The sequence below is a fragment of the Panthera tigris genome, chromosome B1, assembly GCF_018350195.1.
Source record: "Panthera tigris isolate Pti1 chromosome B1, P.tigris_Pti1_mat1.1, whole genome shotgun sequence".
NCBI lineage: Eukaryota > Metazoa > Chordata > Mammalia > Carnivora > Felidae > Panthera > Panthera tigris.
The window spans coordinates 123005463-123029037 of NC_056663.1; the positions used below are offsets into that span (position 1 = coordinate 123005463).

Here is a 23575-nt window from a genome sequence, read left to right on the forward strand (position 1 = left end):
ATCAAAACTATTATTAAAATTTAAAAATGAACTCCTCTGGTAAATGTTTAATAAAATTAAAACAACATTTGTGGAAATTTAATATACAATAATAAGGAGATAATATTGATCTTCTCAACTCTACTCCCCCAACTTCCAACATTAAAGGCCCATTTGATAAGGCCACACAGTAATTACCCAGGTGCTTATTCTTGTCACAGCTATTCTACACTATTTGGAATAGTGAATATTGCATAATCTGAGTAGTATAGATAAGATGTTTAGTTTATTTTATAGGAAATAATGTTATGGAAAAAGAAAAAAAAAGAATACCATTTAAGAAGTAATTTTCTTTATTATCGTATATATTGGAAAATGAGTGGTTCAAGGTCTCCTAGTATGCAGCTCTGACTTTACCATTTCCAACTTCGCCAACAATTCATTGCTGTTGACCATTATATAAGTGCAAAGGCTTCAACTTCTATATTATGATCCCAGACTTTCCATTCTAGTTCTATCTTCTCTATTCTCACCCTCCCACTGTGTTCTTCTACTATATAATCTAGTGAAATTATACTGTTTAGTTTCCAAGCCATGCCTCATGCTCTGCTATATAAAGGTTTTGCTTATGCTGTTTCCTTCACCTGGGAATAGCTTGTAACCGTTTAACAAAATTCTACGCATTTTCCAGGCCTATCTCAAATGTCCCCTTTTATGAAATCTTTCCTGATTCTGCCAACCAGATGAAATCTCTCTCTTTTAGAGCCCTGTAGAACTGATAGTACTAATCTTATTCTATTTTATGGTATAGGCATATGTGCATTTGTCTCATCTCCCCTTTCCACTGTACTGGTATATCCTTGAGGTAGGACTTTATTATTTTTCCCCTTTGGATCCCTGAGCACCAAGATGCTAAATGAATTAGGACGTTATTGAACAGAAGATTTAATAAAATGAGAATCTTTGTTAACATCATTTTGTACAGATCAGAAATGTAAAATGAAATATCACATTATAAAATGAAATATCAACTTTAATAGGTGATTCAAGCTCTGAGTAGTTTGGAAACAAATGATCATATCTTTGGTTTACCATAATCTTCCAGAATAATGATGTAAAATTTAGATTTGCTTAGTTGTGTATATAAGATGAAGTCCATGTAAATGAGACAATGGTCAAGATGTAAACATTTCTCTAAAGCTTGGAACTAGGTGTATTTAATCTGATCTCAAAAACAACCACTTTGTGCAATTGCACAATTCTAGATGTGGAAGATAAGAAACTAACCTTTTGGGCAGCATCAGTCTAAAAGAATGGTTATTCTTAATGCAACCAAAATAGAGTTCTTAGCTCTTGATAATCTTCAATGCATATCTTAAAAATAAACAAAACAATAATACTATATTTTTTTATTTAAAAAAAATTTTTTTTTAATGTTTATTTATTTTTGAAGGAGAGAGAGACAGAGTGTGAGTGGGGGAGGGGCAGAGAGAGAGGGAGACAGAGAATCGGAAACAGGCTCCAGGCTCTGAGCTGTCAGCACAGAGCCCCATGTGGGGCTCGAACCCACGAACTGTGAGATCATGACCTGAGCTGAAGTCGGACGCTCAACCAACTGAGCCACCCAGGCGCCCCAATAATACTATACTTTAAAAAAGGGAGTAGCTTTTCTTACTATTCATTCTCTTTCAATTCATGCCTGACACAAAAGCCCCTTTAAAAAGAATTGACTTTATGAAGGATGTGTTTCTGGACACTTGTGATAAATCTTATCAGTCTTAGCTGGTGTCTTTCGTATTTTTTGCTGTGGCCTTTTACCTAAATTCCTTCTCTGCCATACTCCTTGCAACTGTTTATGATGGTGGAGGCAGCCTGATTTCGAGTCTTCCATCTATGGGCTAAGTCCAGTTTACCTTACCCACCTTGTTCAGTATTTCAAGTTCTGGGTTATATAAGAGACGAAAGGACTTCTCCCCCCAAAATCAGGGTTTGTAAAGTCACAGTATTATCACAAAAAATATATCTAATATCAGTTTCTGACACATTTCTCTTTCAATAATGGTTGATAACATTAATCTAATATGGAAATTCCAACTGAATCACCCATCCAGGTAGCATCATCAAGACAAAAGGAACTATAGTCACACAGATTATATTCCATTCTCCAAATTTGCAAAGTAACCAAAGTCATTTATTTTCCCCCATAGTCTACTGGCATCCATCAAATCTTCCTCTGATCTTGGTAACAGGTGCTTTCTTTCCATAAATTAGTCAAAGGCACAAGTCCTTAGAAATGAAATGAGGATTTTAAGATCTAAAGTCATACAATATTTTCTCTCTGTCTTGGTCTGTCTGTTTGTCTCTCTCTCTCTCTCTCTCTCTCTCTCTCTCTCTCTCTCTCTCTCTCTCTCTCTCACACACACACACACACACACACACACACACACACACACACACACACCTTGAACAGATTTCTTTAATACATTCTCCAGAAGATATTTATAGGGATAAGGTATTTTTTTCCTTGCTTGCTTACATTTTGGATATTTTTCTGTAACCTAGCACTGCTGTAATCTTTCCATAGGGTCTGCTGAGAGATTTACTCAGTTTGGTCAAACAGGTTATATAAATCCAGTTGAGCTTTTCTCTCATGCAGGTTTCCCCCCTCAGTTCTGGGTGGCTGCTTCAGCAGGTATCCTTAGATTTTCATGTGACTCTGTTTCCTGGGTCAGGTAAGCCTTTCACCAGGATTAGATCCTGAATTTTTCTCTGAGAGGTTCATGAATAAATTACTTTGGCCATATAAAAGAGAAAATGAATAAATTGTCAAGATAATGACAACTTGGAAAATACTTCCACACATAAATTTCTTGAACCTAAAAGCAAATAATTTCTACCTCCTATTTAGGTGACTTTTTTTGTGTGTATGCTCTTATGAAATTAAAAAAAATACTAATTAAAGTTAAAATATCACTGATGGACTGGAAGGCCATTTTTAAACCAATATTTATAAATAAGTTAACTTCTTGACCTCAGAGTAGCTCATTTTTCTCATTGTTCATATTTGTGTTTTCTATACCACATAATAATTCTATTGCACAAATTTCAGATAGACTATAGATACTGTGTTTCTAATTTTTTTTTTTGATTAGAGGATAGAGAGGTTGAAGAGAATATAAATGAATATATTTCTTGCAGCTGTGGCCAATCATGGAAAATAACCATTCACTATTGATGGAATTCTTTGGTTTATACTCTGTGGTTATCTGAAGATACTACATGCTGAAACTGATGAAGCTATTGTTTGGCTAGATAATACTATGCATTGCTAAAGATGACTGATTATGCAAGCTGAGAAACACAGTTCTGTAATACCCAAAACCAAAGATGATATAAATGGCTTTTAAATGTGAACTATTTAACTGTAATTTACTTTGAATTTTTAATAACAATAGAAAAAAAATGCCCTCAGTGTAATTTTGTCTCGGCTTTCATTTGTGCTTTTAACCAACACTATAGTTAAGGTTTAAATTACAGTCTCAGAATTAGTACATTGAAAATGACACTAGAGGGGCGTTGGTTAATCATCCTACTCTTGATTTCGGTTCATGTCATGATATCGCCATTCATGTGTTTGAGCCCCTCATGGGGTCTCTCTCTCTCTCTCTCTCAAAAATAATAAACTTAAAAACTATTATATACATATGTGTATATATATACATAGACACTAGAAATTTGGAAACCAAGGTGGCTTCCCAGAATTAAAGTTTTTCTAAGTATGTTTTGCAAACATTAACTCTCTAAGAAGTTTGGGAAGAAGAGGGAAATCCATGAGCAAACATATGTGGTAGAAAATGCACACATTATATTGGTCCTTTGTTATGTGTGAATTAGAATATCATAGTGTCTGTCAGGACCTGCGATAAAGAAAACTGTTTTAACTTTGTTCAATCCAACTTTCCCCAAATTTATTTGACTAAGGAACACTCTATATATGCGACATTAACTAAAATTCTGTGAAAACTTTAATTCTGCAGAAAAAAACTGGGGGAATATTTCTCTAATGCTTAGAAAAGCAAGAGTTTCACTAGTTTATTTATTTATTTTAAGGGAGAGAGAGAGAGAGAGAGAGAGAGACAGAGAGACAGAGAGAGAGACAGAGAGAGAGACAGAGAGAGAGAGAGAGAGACTGAAACAGCATGAGCGGGGAAGGGCAGAGAAAAGGGGAGAGAGAGAATCTCAAGCGGGCTTTGTATTGTCAGTGTATAGCCTAATGCAAGGCTTCAACTCACAACCCTGAGATCACTATCCAAGCCAAAATGTAGAGTCAGATGCTTAACCAACTGAGCCCCCCAGGTGCCCCAATGGGGGTCCTCTTTCTTTTAGCTCTGTTGATCTATTTTTGTGTGCATTGGTTTTCCTATAAGAAGGATGTATATTATTAGCTCTGGACTTTCATTTTATTGAAATGGTGGCAGGACATTATATTTCAAAATGTCTTCAGTTTTCTCATACATTGTCTTATTTTGCTTCATTATCTTCTAATATCCAGTTTTGCTGATACAGATAAGGTAAGATTGCATTTTGAGTATTCTTCTCTTTGTAGGGGACTATCTTTTTGTTGAAACATTGAGGATTTTTTTTTTAAAATCCTCAATGTTTTCTATTTTCTCTTTCTGGAAACTCTGGATGTAGACCTACCAGATTTTTTTAAAATGTCTCTTTAGCTTTCTATCATATTCTCTCTCTCTCTCTCTCTCTCTCTCTCTCTCTCTTTTTGTCCTTTAGCTCTGTATTCTGCATGGTGTGTTTTTCCCTTTGGCTATTTTCTTATTTCATTGAATTTTCTTTTTTTTTTTTTTAAAGATTTTTTTAACGTTTATTTATTTTTGAGACAGAGACAGAGCATGAATGGGGGAGGGTCAGAGAGAGAGGAAGACACAGAATCTGAAACAGGCTCCAGGCTCTGAGCAGTCAGCACAGAGCCTGACGCAGGGCTTGAACTCACAGACCGTGAGATCATGACCTGAGCCGAAGTTGGACGCTTAACCGACTGAGCCACCCAGGCGCCCCATGAATTTTCTATACTAACAGTTATGTGTTCTTAGAATACTTTCTTTTTCTTTGATTGTTCTTTGTTTTATAGATGCAATATCATTATAAATGTGTTTTATCTATTATTTATTGAATTTTTAAAGTTCTATTTTTTCCTAAACAATCTCTTTCTCCTCTAGGGCCCATTATAAAATTTATTTTGATTTTTGTCTTTCATGCTGCTAGCTCCTGTCATATGCCTGGTGAACTTTGCTGTCCAGTCATACATTACAAAAAAAAAAAAAACAGACTATTTTGGGTATTCTTTGGGTACAGCAGTATAAGTAGTACTATTCTCTTCTTCTCTCTTTTAACAACATTCCTGATTTGAAACTTTGTCTTGTTTGTTGAAGGCAGCACTATGTTGAACCGTGGGCTTTGCTTTAGGATGAATAAGTAGAACAGCTGACTTCCTTACTACAATAATACCACATCCTCACTGTCATGTGCTCTTCTCTCCTAAATGCCAGCATGAGGCATGGTAGAGGGCCTCTACCATGGGCAGAACATTTCATCTTAAACTGCTTAGTCATCTAAGAGCAAAGATAAATTAACAAGGCCAGAGACAAGAGAGTTAGCAGTGCATTTCAGGGTGTTTTCATTTTTCTGTATTGTAACATTAAAAAAATACTTTAATAAAGAACTGTAGAAATGATACCTTAGTTAAATTTGCTTAGTGTGCTTATAAAACAAAAACTCAGAAAACTATCATTACAAGTAAGTTTTTTAACTTGATAAAGGTTATAAACTTAAAACCCACACTGTGCATTATTTTAAAGGAAGGAAGAAAAGGATACCCACTATTACCAAACTTTCTTAACAAAGTAGGTGGTTCAGACCAGTATGTAAGGAGAGAATACCTGAGAACACAGAAGAACTACAGGGATTAAAATAAATAAAATTATCTTTAATTTCAGATTATGGCATCGTATAGCAAAACAACTTTTGAAAATCCAGAAGCTATTAAAACTAATAAGAAATTTTGGCACACTTGCTTGATATAAGAATGACATAAAAATCAGTAACATTTTTCTATACCAGTAGTGATCATGTATAAAAAAAATAATAAAAGTAATTACATCTCCCAAAAGGAATAGTTTTGAGGAGTTAACTTAGAAGGCAAAAGTTTTCCATAAAGAGGATTTTTAAATTCTGATAATGGATAGAGATAGTGGTCTGAATAAATGAGGAACTAATTCTACTAACTCAAGAGGGTAGCCTCTTGAATGGGATGATTTTATATGATGAAGATAACAGTTTTCTCTATTCTAATGTATTAATGTAATACCACTTAAAATTCTATTTGGACTTTTTGAAGAAATGGATAAACACAATAAAGTTTACATAAAAAATAAAATAAGAAACCCATAGAGAAAATGGGCAAAGCATATGAAATTATTTTATAGTCTGCATTGATTATTGCTTATTTTATTCTTCTCTATAGAAATTCAACTTATTCCAGAAAGACTCATGTTCCTTCTTCTTAAAACTCATTTATTTTTATGTTACTACCATAAGAGTATAAAAATGAATGTTAATGTTTTTAAACCTCAGGGAATAACAATTATTGTAACAGAGCAAAAATAAACTCCCCTAAAAAGTCTGGCAGTTATATGACAAACACATAGGACTTTAACTTCAATGATAAAGTTCTCTTAAAAAGACTCATTGGAGTTACAATTATCAAGTCATTTCTAGGGAAAGAATAAATGCATTTTACAAAACAAATTGGCATGGGAAATAATATAGTATCAGGTTTCATCTAAGTGTAGAACTCACTATTTCCCCTCGAGGCTTAAACAAATATTACATGAGTGAGGGCTCTTGTAAAATGTTATGTTTTGAAATAGATTTCATTAATGGTTTCTAGTGATAATTTATTTCTCCCTTTATGCACAAGTCTCTTCTCATACTAATAATGGATAGCTTATTTGCATATAAATAGATTTCAGTATTTGCAGAGGCAGAGACCAAATATGTTTCTTTTTCTCCCTCTGGACATTGTTAAACAGATTAAAAAAAAGAAGAAGAGGGGAATGAGATATTACAATAATTAGCAATGAGGAATTATAATAATTTTCTTGACTAAAATTTTTTTCAGGCAACTTTCTTTGGCGCTTTTATTGGTATACTTCATGCCAAAGGTTTAGACCTCCATTAAAATGTAAAAAAAAGAATCTGCAGAGTTTTTTCTCAGTGGTGCTTTTTGGTATACCTATGCCTTGAATGAAAACAACAAAGCAGCTTGATATTGGTTATTGAAATGTTTACTATGGCCCTCTGGGTATCTTCTTCTAATTAGTTTTTACTGTTTCTGATGAGGGAGTATGTTCCATTCTAGATAAGGTATATGTCACTTCTGTGATAATATTGCTTAATTAAGTAAATCCTTTATTTTTGAGATATAACAAGTTGCATGCTTGTGATTGAGAGATATTTTGTTCCTTTCTGTTAAAAAAATGCACACATGCTAATTTTTTCACTTATCATATGGTTAAAAGTACCAAGTCTTAAAAAAATTCATTGTAGAACATATGTCCTTCCTAAATATAATAAGAAGGTCTTTTAAGCCTACTTTCATTACGACTAACAGTAGTCATTAATGAAGAGAGAACAATTAAATCAGTGCTCTTCAAAGATATCCACTTGATATTTGCTTCTTGGCTTTCAGTGTTTGAAATAGGATATGTTCCTGTATCATTGTTCTTTAAGTGAGTAAGAAGCATCATCTTATGGTACACTTAGTATTTTTAAGGAATTCCTTCAGGAAATTAAGATAACAGCTGCTTTCTGGTAGGCTCGATATCTGTTAATAAGTATGTCTTTCTGACCAGCAGAGGTCACTCAGTTTAAGTGAATAATGACTTTAACTTTCAAAAAAGACAGCAAACATGACCATTCTATTTGAGCAATTGTATTTTACTTGATTTCTGTTACTTGCATAAATAATTATTTTCATCCCTTGTTCTACATGCTTGTGAGTGAGGCAGTTCCTCAGGGTCCAAGACCTTTCCAAACCTGAATCCAAGAATATTCTGAAAGATGTAGTAAAAATACTGTATTTAAATCTATGTATTTATGAATATTATACAGATCTTTTCTACCGGTTTAAAAAAAATAAGAGAAAATTGTCCTTCAGAGAACATGACACATTGTATTCTGCCACAGAGAGGCAGCCTTCACCAAAAGATGGCACCGAGGCCTGTTTGATTCTAAGACATCATGTAACTCTTGATCTTTAAAAAATTATTGTTTATAACAGGTTTTGGAAGTAGCAGTATGTGGCATCCTTGGCAACTAGCAGTGTCAAGATTGTGGATATATGAAGACAATTTGATTTTTAGAATTGCGATATTTTTGTTTTCCTTAAATGTGTGTGTACTTATTATAAGTTTAAAAGTATAGGTGCAAATCAGAATTACACCCACTTGTGGTATGCGAATAATAATCCAGGAGCAAAAATCTCTAAATTTATCATAGAAACCTCAATTTGTTCCATCTCCTAGACCTTATTCACCTGTTTGAGAAATACCATGTTCAGGTGAAAGCATATCTTCATTTAATTAAGATGATATTTGTTTGGCAATTTTGATATTTTTGGCAAGTGCTAGAGACAGCTAAAGATTAAGAAGGGAGCGTAAAGTAGTAAAGGAGTTGTTAAAATCATAGAGCCCGTCACAGCTCAGCTATTAAATCAGTTTTCTGTAAAATTTAAATAATTTTATTTTCCTTTCTTTGGGGGAAGTTCCCAAGGACTTAAAGCAGTTGAATGATGTGTCCTTACTTATTGTGTAGCTTTGAGGAATTTTTCTGGACCATTTCAACCCCCTTTTATAAAGGAGGAAACTGAAACTTAAAAAGGTTTAAAGAATTTATAAAGGTCACATGGCTAGTATAAGAAATCTTGAATTAAAATTTAGGTTTGTGATTTATTCCAGAGAATGATAGATTAAAATAGAGATGAGAATATACTTACACTTTACAGAATTTCATCTTCCATGATCATGAAATATAAGTTTTGCACAACTTGGCCCCAAATTGAAATAGTGTGACATGGCCATAACCGAATTCATAATGTGTTGAAGGATATACACTATAAAGTAAGTTTCTTTTCCATCTTAATACTGCAGTCTCCTACCAATCTCTCAGGCAATGATTATTCTGAATGTATTTACAAACATTTATGTGATATATCATCTAAATGTCATTTTCACAGTATAAATAGAAATAGGATTTTAAGGTATCCATTTTTCCATAGACAATTACTGGAGAAGAAATTAAAATGAAAAGAAAATAATTAGAATGCTTAAAGTCTCAGGAGTAGATTCTAGTTGGCTTATAAACAGACTCTTTCTTTGGCTTGGCCTAGTTCAGCTCAGTAGGCCCTGACTGAAGCTCTACCATAAACAGGCGCTGGGCATAAGAGATTCAGATATATTCTGGAGAAACGATAGTCTCATCCATAATTTCAGAAAGTTTTTGCTCTGGATAACGAATTCTTGAGATTTTTTGAGGGAAAAAAGAGTTAATGTGTAGATATATTTACTAATAGCAACATATTAAGTTATAGTTAAAAGGTCTAAAGCAATGGGCTTTGTTAAAGTTGTGTTTTCTTGGTTCCACTTTCAGAGAGTATGATTTTATGATTTATGAATCTAAGGGAATCTACAGTCTGACACTAATCTGGGTTATTTTGATGGCTGTGGTCCATGAACTACACTTTGGAAAAGATTAATTTAAAATATATAGTGCTGAATATGATTCTCTTTGTTTTTCAGTCTTGTTATTTCAAGCTATAGAACAAGTTCAGCCAGAGGCCAGAGGAGAAACACATCCGAAGCTAGGGAAGGGCTGTGAACAGGTCTGGTGGGTCATGGGCATTGAAGCCAGATGAGGAAACCATTTACTGTTTGGACACAAGTACTGTTAAGATAAACCAATCCCCCTGTTATTTGTCTTGTTTAAAATTAACTTGTGGTAGTTGATGAGAAGGTTTGCAAGGGAAGAATTCTGCTGAATTCTTAGCCTGCTATTATTATTCCATGAAGTTATAGGAACAGCGTTAGAGAGTATGTACATTATATCCTGTGATCACAGGAGCGGAGTGAGCAGACAACACTGATAAGGAGAAGAAAAAAATCTTTTCTAGATTTATATCTAGACATAGATTTAAGTTTATGGAAAAGGAGCAAGAAGTTTTCTAGGATATTTGATGGTTAACCTAATGGTTTTTGTTTAATCTTTGGTGAATGTGACATTTATGCATCAAAGCATGAGAACCATTTTATCTTTTACTTAATCTATAAAATAATTTTGTTTTAAGGTGCAAAAATTTCTTCATTTAGGGTGCCAATGAATATATTAACCTTTGTTTAATTCGCTTGTCTCTATATTAATCATGTAGGCTCTTCTTTCAGAAAATGCTAAACTCTGAGTCTAGCTTTATCATAGCAGAGCTATTCAGAGAAAGTTTCAAATCCAAAAACTTAAGAATATAACAATTTTTAGTAAGTTAAAGAAATGTCAAATAGTTACATTTTAAAATGGTAATTATTAGCCATTAAAATGTTTTAAATCATTACGTATTTATTATTTCTTTCTTAAAGAATTTAGCTTGTTTAATATTAATCAAATGTTCAAAATAAATTTAATGTTTATATTTAAAGAACTTCTCATCACTTAATCTATGACCTAATGTACTTTACAAAGATACATAGCTTTATCCTGAGTTTTACATATAATATTCACAGAGATAAGTGCCAGTCTCTGGGGGAATACCTTCCTAATTCAGCTTTAAGTGAGAGTTAAAATAATGATAGTGATATAAAGGGACTTTAAATACATATTGAGACTTTATGTTTTTGCTTAGATAATTTTCTTGGCATTCCTGCTCCAAATGTTTAAATATGAACAGCGGGATGTAAAAACCAAAATTCAGTTATGAAAGGAAAATTTGATACTCTGCCGGAGCAGCTGTGAGATATTTTATTTACTTTGAAAATAACTTTATATTTCATTGATTATTTGATAACTTTGTTCATTTATCATTAAGAATCACTCATGGGGGGCGCCTGGGTTGCTCAGTCGGTTAAGCCTCCGACTTCAGCTCAGGTCACGATCTTGCAGTCCGTGAGTTTGAGCCCCGCGTCAGGCTCTGGGCTGATGGCTCGGAGCCTGGAGCCTGCTTCCGATTCTGTGTCTCCCTCTCTCTCTGCCCCTCCCCTGTTCATGCTCTGTCTCTCTCTGTCTCAAAAATAAATAAAACCTTAAAAAAAATTTAAAAAAAAATAAAAAAAATAATCACTCATGTGTTACATTTTCATATACCACCTACTCAAAGTGGTAGAAGATGAAAGATTATCATCCTTCCTACCAGTTGGCTCCTATAATTCATACAGAAAGTGTATTATACCTACATATTCAAGACTGATGAAAGTCATTCAAATTTGTATAATGTACTTACATTATCAGAGAGTGAAATATTTTTTACAGGATCAGTTCAAAGACTTCATTTGATAGGGCTTATGGATGCACATTTGGTAAGAATTTTATAAGAATGCATATAGAGATACATGGATAAACAGACTTTTTTGTCTGAAGATATATTTCAGTCAATCCAAATCTGTCTGATCTTGTATTTACATGTCATAACAGTGACAGTCCTACTGCTTACTCAATGCTAGGAACACATGTTTTAACAGGTGGATGATTTAGGTAGACTCCAGTTGATGCAGTACTCAGTCTACTTAGGTTGGAGTTCATTATAAGAGACCATTTCTTAGGGACTGTATTGGCAATAATTCTTAGATACTCTATAGTAATTTTAGAGTATCATTCTTAAGTATTTAAGGTCTTATTTCTGTTTAAAAAAATTTTTTTTAACATTTAGATATTTTTAAGAGACAAACAGACAGAGCACGAGCCAGGGAAGGGCAGAGAGAAAGAGAGAGGGACACAGAATCTGAAGCAGGCTCCGGGATCTGAGCTGTCAGCACAGAGCCTGACACAGGGCTGAGCCAAAGTTGGATGCTTAAGCGACTGAGCCAAGCACCCCAAGATATTATTTCTTGAAACACATAGTTCCCATTTTGTTTTTGACAGCGATATTAACAGGATGGTAAAACATACATGGAACTTTGGTTAAAAGTTTATGCATTATTGAGACTCATACCTGTTTTTTCTCATCACCTATAAGCTCAGTTTAATAGACCACAGGTTGTTTGGTAATAATCTGAAGTGCCGTTTAATCAAATCGAATCTTAGGAAGCAGGAGAAGAGCTTGGTACCTAAATGTGGCTTTGACATTGATGATAATAGTTCCTTGTGTACTAATCTCTTGTTTTAGCTATTATTTCATTTGTAGAGCTAGAGAATAAAATCAGCATGAGAAAACGTGTTCCATAAAACTAAACTCTCTAAATGACATTTTAAAGTCATGTGGTCCATTGTAATGAATAGTTTCCTAGATGCTTTTTAATTCCTAAAGATATGCTCACACATGGATTATTTACTTTTCAGTAGTTTCTTTCAGCTTCATGTGAAAAAACGACTTAGTATTCATAAACAAATTTGAGTACATGATTTATAAATTTTAGCTTGTTATGAAGACAGCCATTTTTAATCTGAGGTTTGTAGCTTTATTTATAGAAGTAGTTATTTCTGAGACCACTCTAATGTACCAAAATTATTTTTATTTTAAATTACTCATTGTTCCTGTTCTCTCCCATTTTTGCCCTGTAGCATTGGTTGACATTTCATAGAGACTAAGCTGGCATAGGGCTGGAAAATATGTAATTATAAGAATCACCTGCTCTTGAATTTCCCATTATATAATAGTCATGACTCAGGCAGACTTTTCATAGGTGTTTGATTTGGAATGAGAAGTTTTCTTCTTCCATGACCTGTGATTAAAATGTGGCATTTTGATAAATAAATAGAAGATAATTTCTGCATAATCCAGCCATGAATCAGAGCTGGTGAAGCAATGTAAATCTTTGACCTGTATCATATAAGCAGTAACATATGTAATTGGAAATATATTTTAAGATCAAGTAAAATAGACCCCTTTTTTTTAATGCTCTGTAGATTAAAGCAAGCTAAGTGCTAAAATGCAGTAAGATGCATATTGAGAGTTTGACTTTACTTAATGCTTCTCAAAGGAATTCCAATAAGAGGAAATCCACTAAAACTACATTTGAATATTTTATTTTCTTTTAATGAGTTATAATCATAAAGGTACATATTTATCAGTTGTTGTAGCATGATGGTAAGGACCGGGAATAGACTATTTCATTTCATAGTTGAAAATGAAATTTACTGATACAACAGTAAACCAGTGTTTGCTTTATAGTCTTATCTATTGCATTAAACTTTATACATCTTTATGGTTAAAGTTGTAATTTTTAATTAATTGACTGTAGAATCATGCACCCAGTTCCTGATAATAGGTTTGTGTTCTTTTCTTGATACTGCAGTAACTGACACATTTTCCCAGTGTAGTTTAGTTTGTATTTATCTATTTTTAAAGATATTATGTATGTCTATGTACATTGTTTTTCTGCACTATGAATAGAAATTTATTATTCCAAAGTCATGGATGCAAGATGGCACTTGCTACAACACTTTACTTGTATTTTGGCAAATCAATACACTTTAGCTTCTGTCTTAGTCAATTCTGACTGCTATAAAAAAAATACCATAGACTGAGTAGTTTAAATAGTACAAGTTTATTTCTCACAGTTGCTGGAGTCTGGGAAATCCAAAATCATAATGCCCAAAGTGACATTTCATTCCTAGTGAGAGCTTTCCTTCTGGTTTGCAGATAGACATCTGCATACACAGCAGAAACAGAGAGAGAAAATAAATTCTCTCATGTCTCTTTTCATAAAACCAGTAATCCTATCATGAGGGCTCCACTCTTGTGACCTAATTACTTTCTGAAGGCCTCATCTCCAAACACCATCACATTGGAGATTGGGGTTTTAACGTATGAATGGGGCAGGGAGGCTACAATCATTCAGTTCATACCAGCTTCCCACAAGGACTTTATAATTTTGGATATTTATCCTATGAATTGAATTGACTTTAGAATGATTGAACTAGAGTCAAATGTCATCTCTTATTGTAAATTTTGACGTGTCCTAGTTAATGAAGCTAAAGCCTTAAAAATGTTTCATATGAATTTGTCAATTCTAAAAATATTTTAGATTTGAAAACATCTGGAGGAATCTGTTCTTCAAAGTAGGTGATTTTTCAGTTGCATGTGTAGTAGGGAGACAGAGGCATTAATTTTGTATTCTATTAATATCTTTATATGTATTTCATTGTTTATGTTCAGTGAACATAATATTCAGTGCTCACGTTTTTGTTTCCTCTCCCCACATTATCTCTTTAATGCCCTCTAATTTGGTTTCATTCATCACCACTTTTCTATATGCTCCACTGGGACCTCTCTTTGAAGTCTCCTCTTAAAACTTTGATACAGTAGACCTCTAGCACTCTCTGGAAATACAGGTTTGACAAATGGCAGACACTCAGTACGTTTTGGTTAACATGTGGATGGAGAAAAGAAAAACTTCTCCCTATGATGTTGTGCTAGCCATATTCTACTCACTAGACTATTTCCTTCCTTGATTCTCCTCCTCTTTTCCTATATGCAGCACCCCCTTGTTTCAGTCCTCAATTATTTAATTTTCTCTCTCCACGCTCTTTCATTTAGAGATACCTCAACTATTGCCTCTACGTGAATAACTCCTTTCCTTTTCTCCAGGACAGCTTTCTCATGAGCTTCAATTGTGTACCTTCACTTGTCTTCTGAACATTTCTATTGGATATCCTGCCATCTTTTCAAACATAACTGGTTCAAAACCAAACACATGATGTTCCTCTTCAATGGTATCTTTCTACTGTGGTTTTTTTTTTTTTTTTTTTTTTTTTTTTTTTTTTGTCACAGTATTGCCTTTTTTTTTTTTTTTGCGAGAGAGAAAGAAAGAAGCAGGGAGACGGGGATGAAAAGAGGATCCAAAGCGGGCTTTGCATTGAGAGCAGAGAACCTGATGTGGAGCTCAAAACCACGAACTGTGAGATCATGACTAGAGCTGAGATCAAGAGTTGAATGCTTAAGCGACTGAGCTACCTAGGTGCCCCACAGTATTGCCTTTTCATTAGCCATTTTTTATTTTTATCTTCTTCCAGCCACTAAACATACTAAATATTTGTTGCATCTATTAGAAAATATTGGAGTTGTTCTTCCTTTCCTTTACCAATGTTAGTAAACTCCTTATTAGTGTCCTTAAAACAAAGCAAGTCATGCCATCCTATAAAGTACTGCTGAAGTTTATTTCTTTTTTTTTTTTTTTAATGTTTATTTATTTTTGAGACAGAGAGAGACAGAGCATGAACGGGGGAGGGTCAGAGAGAGGGAGACACAGAATCTGAAACGGGCTCCAGGCTCTGAGCTGTCAGCACAGAGCCCGACACGGGGCTCGAACCCACGGACCGCAAGATCATGACCTGAGCCGAAGTCGGCCGCCCAACCGACTGAGCCACCCAGGCGCCCCTGAAGTTTATTTCTTAAACTACCTCTTTCTTTATGAATCTCCTTTAGTCTAAAGCCTTCAAGAGCTATCCACTACCTGTGGAAGTAGTTTCCAAATGCTTATTTAAAAATATATATATTAGACAATTTTAGTTAATTTTTTTTTTTTAACCTGAGACCCAAACAAAGAAAAGTAAATCTAGAGATGTTTTGAATGAAAATAATTCAGCCTCCTTCTACTTGGACTTCACCTATACAGTGTTCCCTAGGCACTTCTCTGGAATTCTGGGACACTTTGTAATACAGTCTGAAACCTATTGGCTCTAGTACAAAATTCTCATTTAGGATTAGGCCCTATTCCATTCAACCAGTCTGTTTATTATATCTAATTGTTTCATGTGAATTCTGTCTTTGTATCTTGGCTTCCATCATGTTTAGTGCCCAGAATGCTGTTAAACTACCTTTTTGCTTCTTTGAGTCTTATTCATATTTCCAAATGCACTTCAAGCCCTATATCTTCACTGAGCATATGGATGCATTTTTAGAAAATAAAGAAGTCAGGTATTTTTTTTTCATGATGTATATTTATCTTGAGGGAGTACTATTTGCTTTTTTGGGAAAATACTTCTATATTACATTTAATTATTAGATAAGCAAATATTACTTTTTTGTGCTTATTATATTTCAAAGCCCTAAACTGAATGATTTTAAGCATTCAAAAAGAATGAGTCCAAGATTGTTTGATGCTAAAATTACATATTAAGAGCATGAATCTAAGAATAGTAATTATATGACCCAAATCAATAATTTTAAAATATTTTATTATTTTCTATACTTGTTTTCTTTTAGGACCTGCAGCATACAATCCTGTTTTAAGGAAATCTTGCTCCATACCCTTATTTGTTAAGGCATCAAAGCGTTTTAAAGATTCCAAAGAGATTACTCCTGGTCCAGCTACATATGAGGTTTGTCAATGATAATTTTCTTTTATCAGTAACAAAAGAATAGAATAATTTCCAGAAAGTACTGAAAATGTCTACATTAAAGTCCTTTACATATGTTTTATTCATATTACTAGCTATTAAAATCTTCTAAGGAGGCATTTTTAAAAATACAGTCTGACAGTTTTTAAAGACTGAATTAAGAATTATTTGTCAATTTATCTATAAATGTCCACTAAGCACTGTTATATATATAATTTTTTACATCCCTGAAACTTAAAGACTTAGTTGTTTACATACACAAATGGAAATTTCCAAATATTTATTGCAATCATGGATTTATTAGAAGGCTCAGAAGATAGCCCTGTTGCTCCAGTAAAATCAGGTTTGGATCTTTTATCTTTTTTAAATAAGTATAGATGCTGTAGTCTAGATTCATAATAAATAAAGGACTCTTAAGCTGTGGGCCTTCTGATTACAAGAAGAATGCTTAAGTAAACCTTCAAGTTTTAAAAATTGTGTTCACGATTGGCCTTAATTCCCACTCTAGGATGAATAGGTCCCCCATTTGTACTCTACTCACTATTAAAAGTGAAATATTTTATAGTGGCTTATAGCAAGTAATTTAAGAGTTAATACTCAGGCCAAACCATAGTGAATGTTGTTTTTTGGGTTAGTTAATGACAAGTTCACTTTTATTGAATGTATGCTTTCTGCTTATTTAAAATGTCATGATCTAAATAATTTTTAGGCATTCTGTCAAAGCAGATTCATAATGCAACATCAGGGAAAAAAAAGAAAAAGAAAAGAAAATGAATAATGAAAGAGTTGTTATTTTATTTGTTGGCTGTTGATTCCCCCAGAAGACCACTGCTAATTCCTACTGATTAAGCAATGCTAATTCTATTTACTTTGGAAAGGGAGAATCTGCTAAGCAGTCTTAATAGTGTTTTAGGAGATGCAAATCAAAGGACTTCTGGTGTTTTAGGACCTGAGCTCTGTGATGTAAGACAGGTCTTACAAACGGGAAACTGGCTGGGATTGGGCAAAGTTTATGACTTGTTTACTTTGGGTTATTAGGCACAGTGAGAAAGGGTCTTAAAGTAAGTGTTGATCAGTAAGCTATCAGTCTTGATAAGTTAGATGGTATAGCTGTTCATAGTTTGATATATTATCATATTAAATCTTTAGCTGAATCCTTTTCCCCTACTTTTTAAAACTGATTTTAGTGGTATTTACAAATAATAATGTCAGTAAATGTAATGATACCCTTTTATTTTGTGATGCATTTATCATAGAAAATGTATCTACTAATCTTTCTAGTATTTAAAAATCTTTCTTTTTCTTTCATTAAGATTTTATAAATTATATTTATACTTCTTCATAGTATTTTCTATGCCAAATGAAAACATTTATGGGTTTGATAATGATGTTTATTCAGGTATTGTTTGAATGTATATATATGTATATATATATATATACACACACACATACTGCACTTCAGGGTAACTTTTCTGTTGAGAACGGAGTGTATAATATTTTTTTGTCTTCCTATTGTTTTCTTTAATAGTTGAAAAGTTTTTTGAAAAAGTAATTTTCTTTCAAAGTTTTCCTTCTTTAAAGGAAAAGTTATTTTTAATCTGATAGACCAGTAAATTATAGGTCCATTTATTATTATTTGCTCTTAGTTTTTAATTTGGTACTTCTTTCTTTCTCTATTGACTTTAATAAATTTCAGTTGGTAACTCTTGAGAACATGTTTGCCTAAATATTTTACTTTTATTTTTTACAGAAAAAGATGATTTTAGAAATTTATAACATTGTTTTAAGATTGCAATATTATGTTATATTTAAAAAAAACACTTAAATGTGTATGATTTGTGCCATCATTAGTTATAGGTTTTCAGTGTCACATGTTCACACTGGATCTAACCTATCCAATATAGGTGGTACTATAACAATAATATCTATTACAATAGCTCTCTTAAGTTACACAGCCATATTTGCAAAGTCTGCTTACTATTTTTATTCTTGTTTAAACAGTCTCCTGAGTGTCCCAGGCACAATTAGTGTTCTCTCTCTATTTTATGTACTTATTTTTTGGATGGGGGTGTGGTCAGAATTGTCATTGGAACATTACTCACTATATTTCAATTACAAACTAATCTGTGTCATTTTTACTCCTTCTAGTTGTTGATATTTATTGGTTCACTGTCACTGATCCTTTTAAAGATATAATGAAAGCTAGGGACCTTAAAGGGGAAAATTGTGCACATATGTTCATGTAAAAAAACGTGTATACAATTTTAAATGGTTTGTTAATCCACAATAACTCACTTATGGCTTCAATCAAGAACTCCCAGTAGCAGATTCTGAACTCTATAAGAGTGACACTTATTTACTTTTATATTATTAGGGCTTCAACCACAGAATCTGGCATATAGGAGCATATTAATAAATGCTTATTGTATAAATAAACAAAATGGATAATTCTAAGATTTTCTTCCCATGATTAGATCACTAATCTTTATCCATGAATAAAGACATACTTATTAACTTAGTTTAGTGAGAAGAATATGTAAATGCCCTTTCAAAATAGCAAGTTTTATTGACTGATTAATGTTCTCTCGTTGAGTAAGTCTTCTCAGTAAACACGAACATTTTTAAGGTTTACATGAAGCAACACATTATTTTCTGGAATTTAAAATTGACAGTTATATGAGAATATTTTAAAATAGGATAGAAGAAACTTCAATAAATTTAACTTTTAAAAAATCCTTCATTTAAATATTACAGAAAAATTTAAATATACCTCTCTTTAAAAAAGCAAATTCTACTGAAATTAATTGAAATTTAATAATACAAGTATTTTTAATATTATTTTCTGCTTTGTTCATATATAATTGACATATGTATGTATTATAAATGATGGCCACAATGAGGTGGCAATAAATGATGCCATTACCTCACGTAGTTACCATTTTTGTGTGTGTGATGATTATGGTTAAGATTTACTCTCTTAGCAGCCTTCAAGTAATCATACTGTATTGTTAACTATAGTATACACCATGCAGTATATAAGCTCTCCAGAATTTTTTTCATTTTTTAATAGAAGGTTTATACCTTTTACCCAATTTCTTTCTATGTCTTCTATTCCCCTCTCCCCCCCACCAAGCCCCTGGCAACCATCATTTTACTCTATCTCAATCAGTTCAGCTGTTTATGATTCCACATGTAAGTGAGAACATACAGTATTTATCTTTCTCTGTCTGACTTATTACACTTAACATAATGCTTTCAGGGTCTATCCATGTTTTCAGAAATGGCAGGATTTCCTTCTTTTTTTTTAATGGTGGAATAATATTTCATTGTTATGGACACAAACCACAACTTTATCTGTTCTTCCTTTGATAGATACTTGGGTTGTCCTATGGCCTGACTACTGTGAATGATGCCATAGAGACAGTGGAGTACAGATGTCTCTTCAAAGTAGTAATCCATTTCCTTCAGATCTATACCCAGAAGTGGAATTGCTAGATATGGTAGTTCGATTTTTAGTTTTTGAGGAATGTCCATACTCTTTTCTATAAGGCTGTACCAAATTATACCCCCACCAACAGTGCACATTAGTTCCCTTTTATCCACATCTTTACCAACATTTGTTATCTCTTGTCTTTTTGATGTTAGCCATTCTAAGGGATGTGAGGTGATATCTCATTGTGGTTTTGATTTGCATTTCCCTGATAGGGGGGATTGTTGAGCACCTTTTCTACTTGTTCACCATTTGTATATCTTTTTTGGAAAAATGTGTATTCAAGTCCTCTGCCCATTTTTTACTCAACTTTTTTTTTTCTATTGAGTTGTATGAGTTCCTTATATATTTTTTATATTATCCACTTATTAGATAGATGGTTTGCACATATTTTCTCCCATTCCATTAATTGCCTTTTCATTTTTCTATTGTTTCTTCTCCTGTAAAGAAGCTCTTCAGTTTGATATAGTTCCACTAGTTTATTTTGGTTACATGTGGTGTCATATCTAAAAGAACCATTGCAAAGACTAGTGTCAGAGAGCATCTTCCCTATGATTTAGAAGTTTCATGGTTTTAGGTGTTAGATTTAAGTCTTCATTTTTGTGTGTGTGTGAGTAGGGTAAGATATGGCTGCAATTTCATTCTTTTGTATGTACCTATCCAGTTTTCCTAAAACATTTATTGGAAGACAGTATCCTTTCCCCATTAAGTGTTGTTGGTGTCCTTATCAAGTATTAGTTGATCATATATGCAAAAGTTCATTTCTGGGCTCGCTTTTCTGTTGCCTTTGTCTATATGTCTGTTTGTATACTATAACCATACTGTTCTGATTACTATAGCTTTGTAATATCTTTTGAAATTAGGAAATGTGATGCCTCTAGCTTTGTTGTTCTTTTTCAGGATTTCTTTGGCTACTTGGGGTCTTCCATGGTTCCATGCAAATTTAAGGACTACTTTTTCTATTTTGTGAAAAATGCCTTTGGGATTTGATAAGGATTACATTGAATCAATAGATCACTTTAGGTATAATAGACATTTAAACATTATTAATTTTTCCAATTCATAAACATGGGATATCTTGCTATTTGTTTGTATCTTCTTCAAGTTTTTACATCATTGTCATAATTTTCCATGTACAGATCTTTAAACTCCTTGGTTACATTATTCCTAAGTATTTTATTACTTTTTATGCTATTACAAATGGTATTTTTGTGATAGTTTGTTGTTAGTGTATAAAAACATAACTGATTTTTGTATGTTCATTTTGTATCCTGTAACTTTACTGAGTTAATTTATTATTTCTAACAGTTTATTTGTGGCATCTTTAGGACTTTCTATATATAAGATTATATCATCTGCAAACATAATTTTACTGCTTCCTTTCCAATTTGGGTAACATTTATTACTTTTTCTTGCCTGATTGATCTTGATAGGACTTCCAGTACTGTTAAATAGGTGTGGGTAGAGTGACACCCTTATCTTGTTCTTGATTTTAGCAAGAAAGCTTTTAACTTTTTATTATTGATTAGGATATTAACTGTGAGCCTGCCACATATACTCTTTATTATATTGAGGTACGTTCAGTCGATACCCAATTTGTTGAGAGTTTTTATCATGAAAGGATGTTGGATTTTGTCAAATGTGGGTTTTTTTGAATGTATTGAGATGATCATATGATTTTTATCTTTTATTCTATTAATGTGTTACATCACATTTATTGATTTGTATATGTTGAACAATCTTTGTATCTCAGTGATAAATCTCACTTGATCATGATGTAAGATCCTTTTTAGGTGCTGTTGAATTTATTGTGCTAGTATTTTGTTGTGCTAATATTTTGTTGGCCTGTAATTTTCTCCTCTTGTAGCATCCTTATCTAGCTTTGGTATCAGGATAATACTTGTAAAATGAGTTTGAGAGTGTTATCTGTTCTTCAAAATTTTGGAAGACTCTGAGAAGGATTGGCATTGATTCGTTAAATTTTAAGTAGAATTAACCAATGAAACAATCTGTACTTTCCTTTGTTGGGAGGTTTTTGATAACTGATCCAATCTTCTTTCTAGTTGTAGATCTACTCAGATTTTCTATTTTTTTTATAATTCGCTGTTGGCAGATTGTATGTTTTAGGAACTTATCCATTTTTTCTAGGTTATGCAGTTTTTGGTGTATAGTTGTTCATATTAGTCTCTGATCCTTTGTGTTTCTGTGATGTCAGTTGTAATGTCTTCTTTTTGATCTTTGATTTTAGTTGATGTCTATTGTTCCTCAGTCTAGGTAAAGATTTGTTAATTTTCTTTATTCCTTTTTGAAAAAAAAACAAATTTGTTTCATTCATTTTTTGTTGTTCTGGTCTGCATATTTATTTCTGTTTGATCTTTGTTATCTTCTTTCTTGTGCTAACTTTGGACTTAATTTGTTCTTTTTTAGTTCCATGAGATGAAAAGTTAGTTTTTTTTTATTTGTGATTATTTTTGTTTCTTGATGTAGGCATTTAATGTATAAACTTTCCTCTTAGAACTGTTTCTACTACATCTCATAAGTTTTGGTATGTTGTGTTTCCATTTTCATTTGTTTCAAAATAGTTTTTAACTTCTCATTTGACATCTTCTTTGACCCATTGGTTATTCAAGAGTATGTTGTTTAATTTCTACATATTGTGTAATTTTCAGTTTTTTTCCCTTTTATTGATTTCTAGTTTCATACCATTGGGGTTGGAAAAATATCTTTGTGATATTTCAATATCCTTACATTTGTTAAGGCTTGTTTTGTGATCTTTCTATCTGGATAATCTATTCATTTTTAAAAGTGATGATTGAAGTCCTCTGCTATCATTGTATTATCTATTTCTCCCTTCAGATATGTTACTATTTGCTTAATACATTTAAGTACTCTGGTGTTGTGTACCTACGTATTTACAATTGTTATATCCTCTTGATGAATTGACCCTTTATGATTATAAAATGGCTTTCTTTGTTTATACAATTTTTGGCTTAAAGTCTATTTTTTATGATATAAGTATACCTACCCTTGCTGTCTTAGTTTCCACCTCCATAGAATATCTTTTTCTGTCCCTTCCCTTTGAATTTGTGTGAATCCTTAAGCCTGAAATACCTATATAGTTGTGTATTTAAAAAAGAAGTCCATGTAGCCTTTCTACTCTTTTAGATGGAAAATTAATCCATTTACTTATACTATAGTTAGTGATAGAGAAGGACTTACTAATGCCACTTTATTAATTATTTTATGGATGTTTTATAGTTTCCTGTTGCCTAGGCAGACATCTTGCCTTGTGCAAGCTGCATAAGCCAGAGATGGCTATGGTCATGTCTCCTAGGGTCTGAAGGTGGCAGGGAGGGATTCAAGTGGCTTGTATCTTACACTTGTCCAACCATAGTACCTTGGATGGTTGCTAGTGTGGTCCAAGACTCTAACAGGGGTGTTTGGGGGAGTGGAGGGAGTGAGAAGAGACTCAAGTGGCTGGTATCAGTGAAT

The 23575-nt window shown here is 32.9% G+C and overlaps 1 protein-coding gene across 1 annotated transcript in view; it reads left to right on the forward strand.

Annotated features, from left to right (window-relative positions):
* The window catches only part of STPG2 (sperm tail PG-rich repeat containing 2), a 614041-nt gene that overhangs the window by 292210 nt on the left and 298256 nt on the right, over positions 1 to 23575 (forward strand). The window contains 1 exon segment of the mRNA XM_042984154.1: positions 16460 to 16575. Within this exon segment, the coding sequence (XP_042840088.1) occupies positions 16460 to 16575 (116 nt within the window).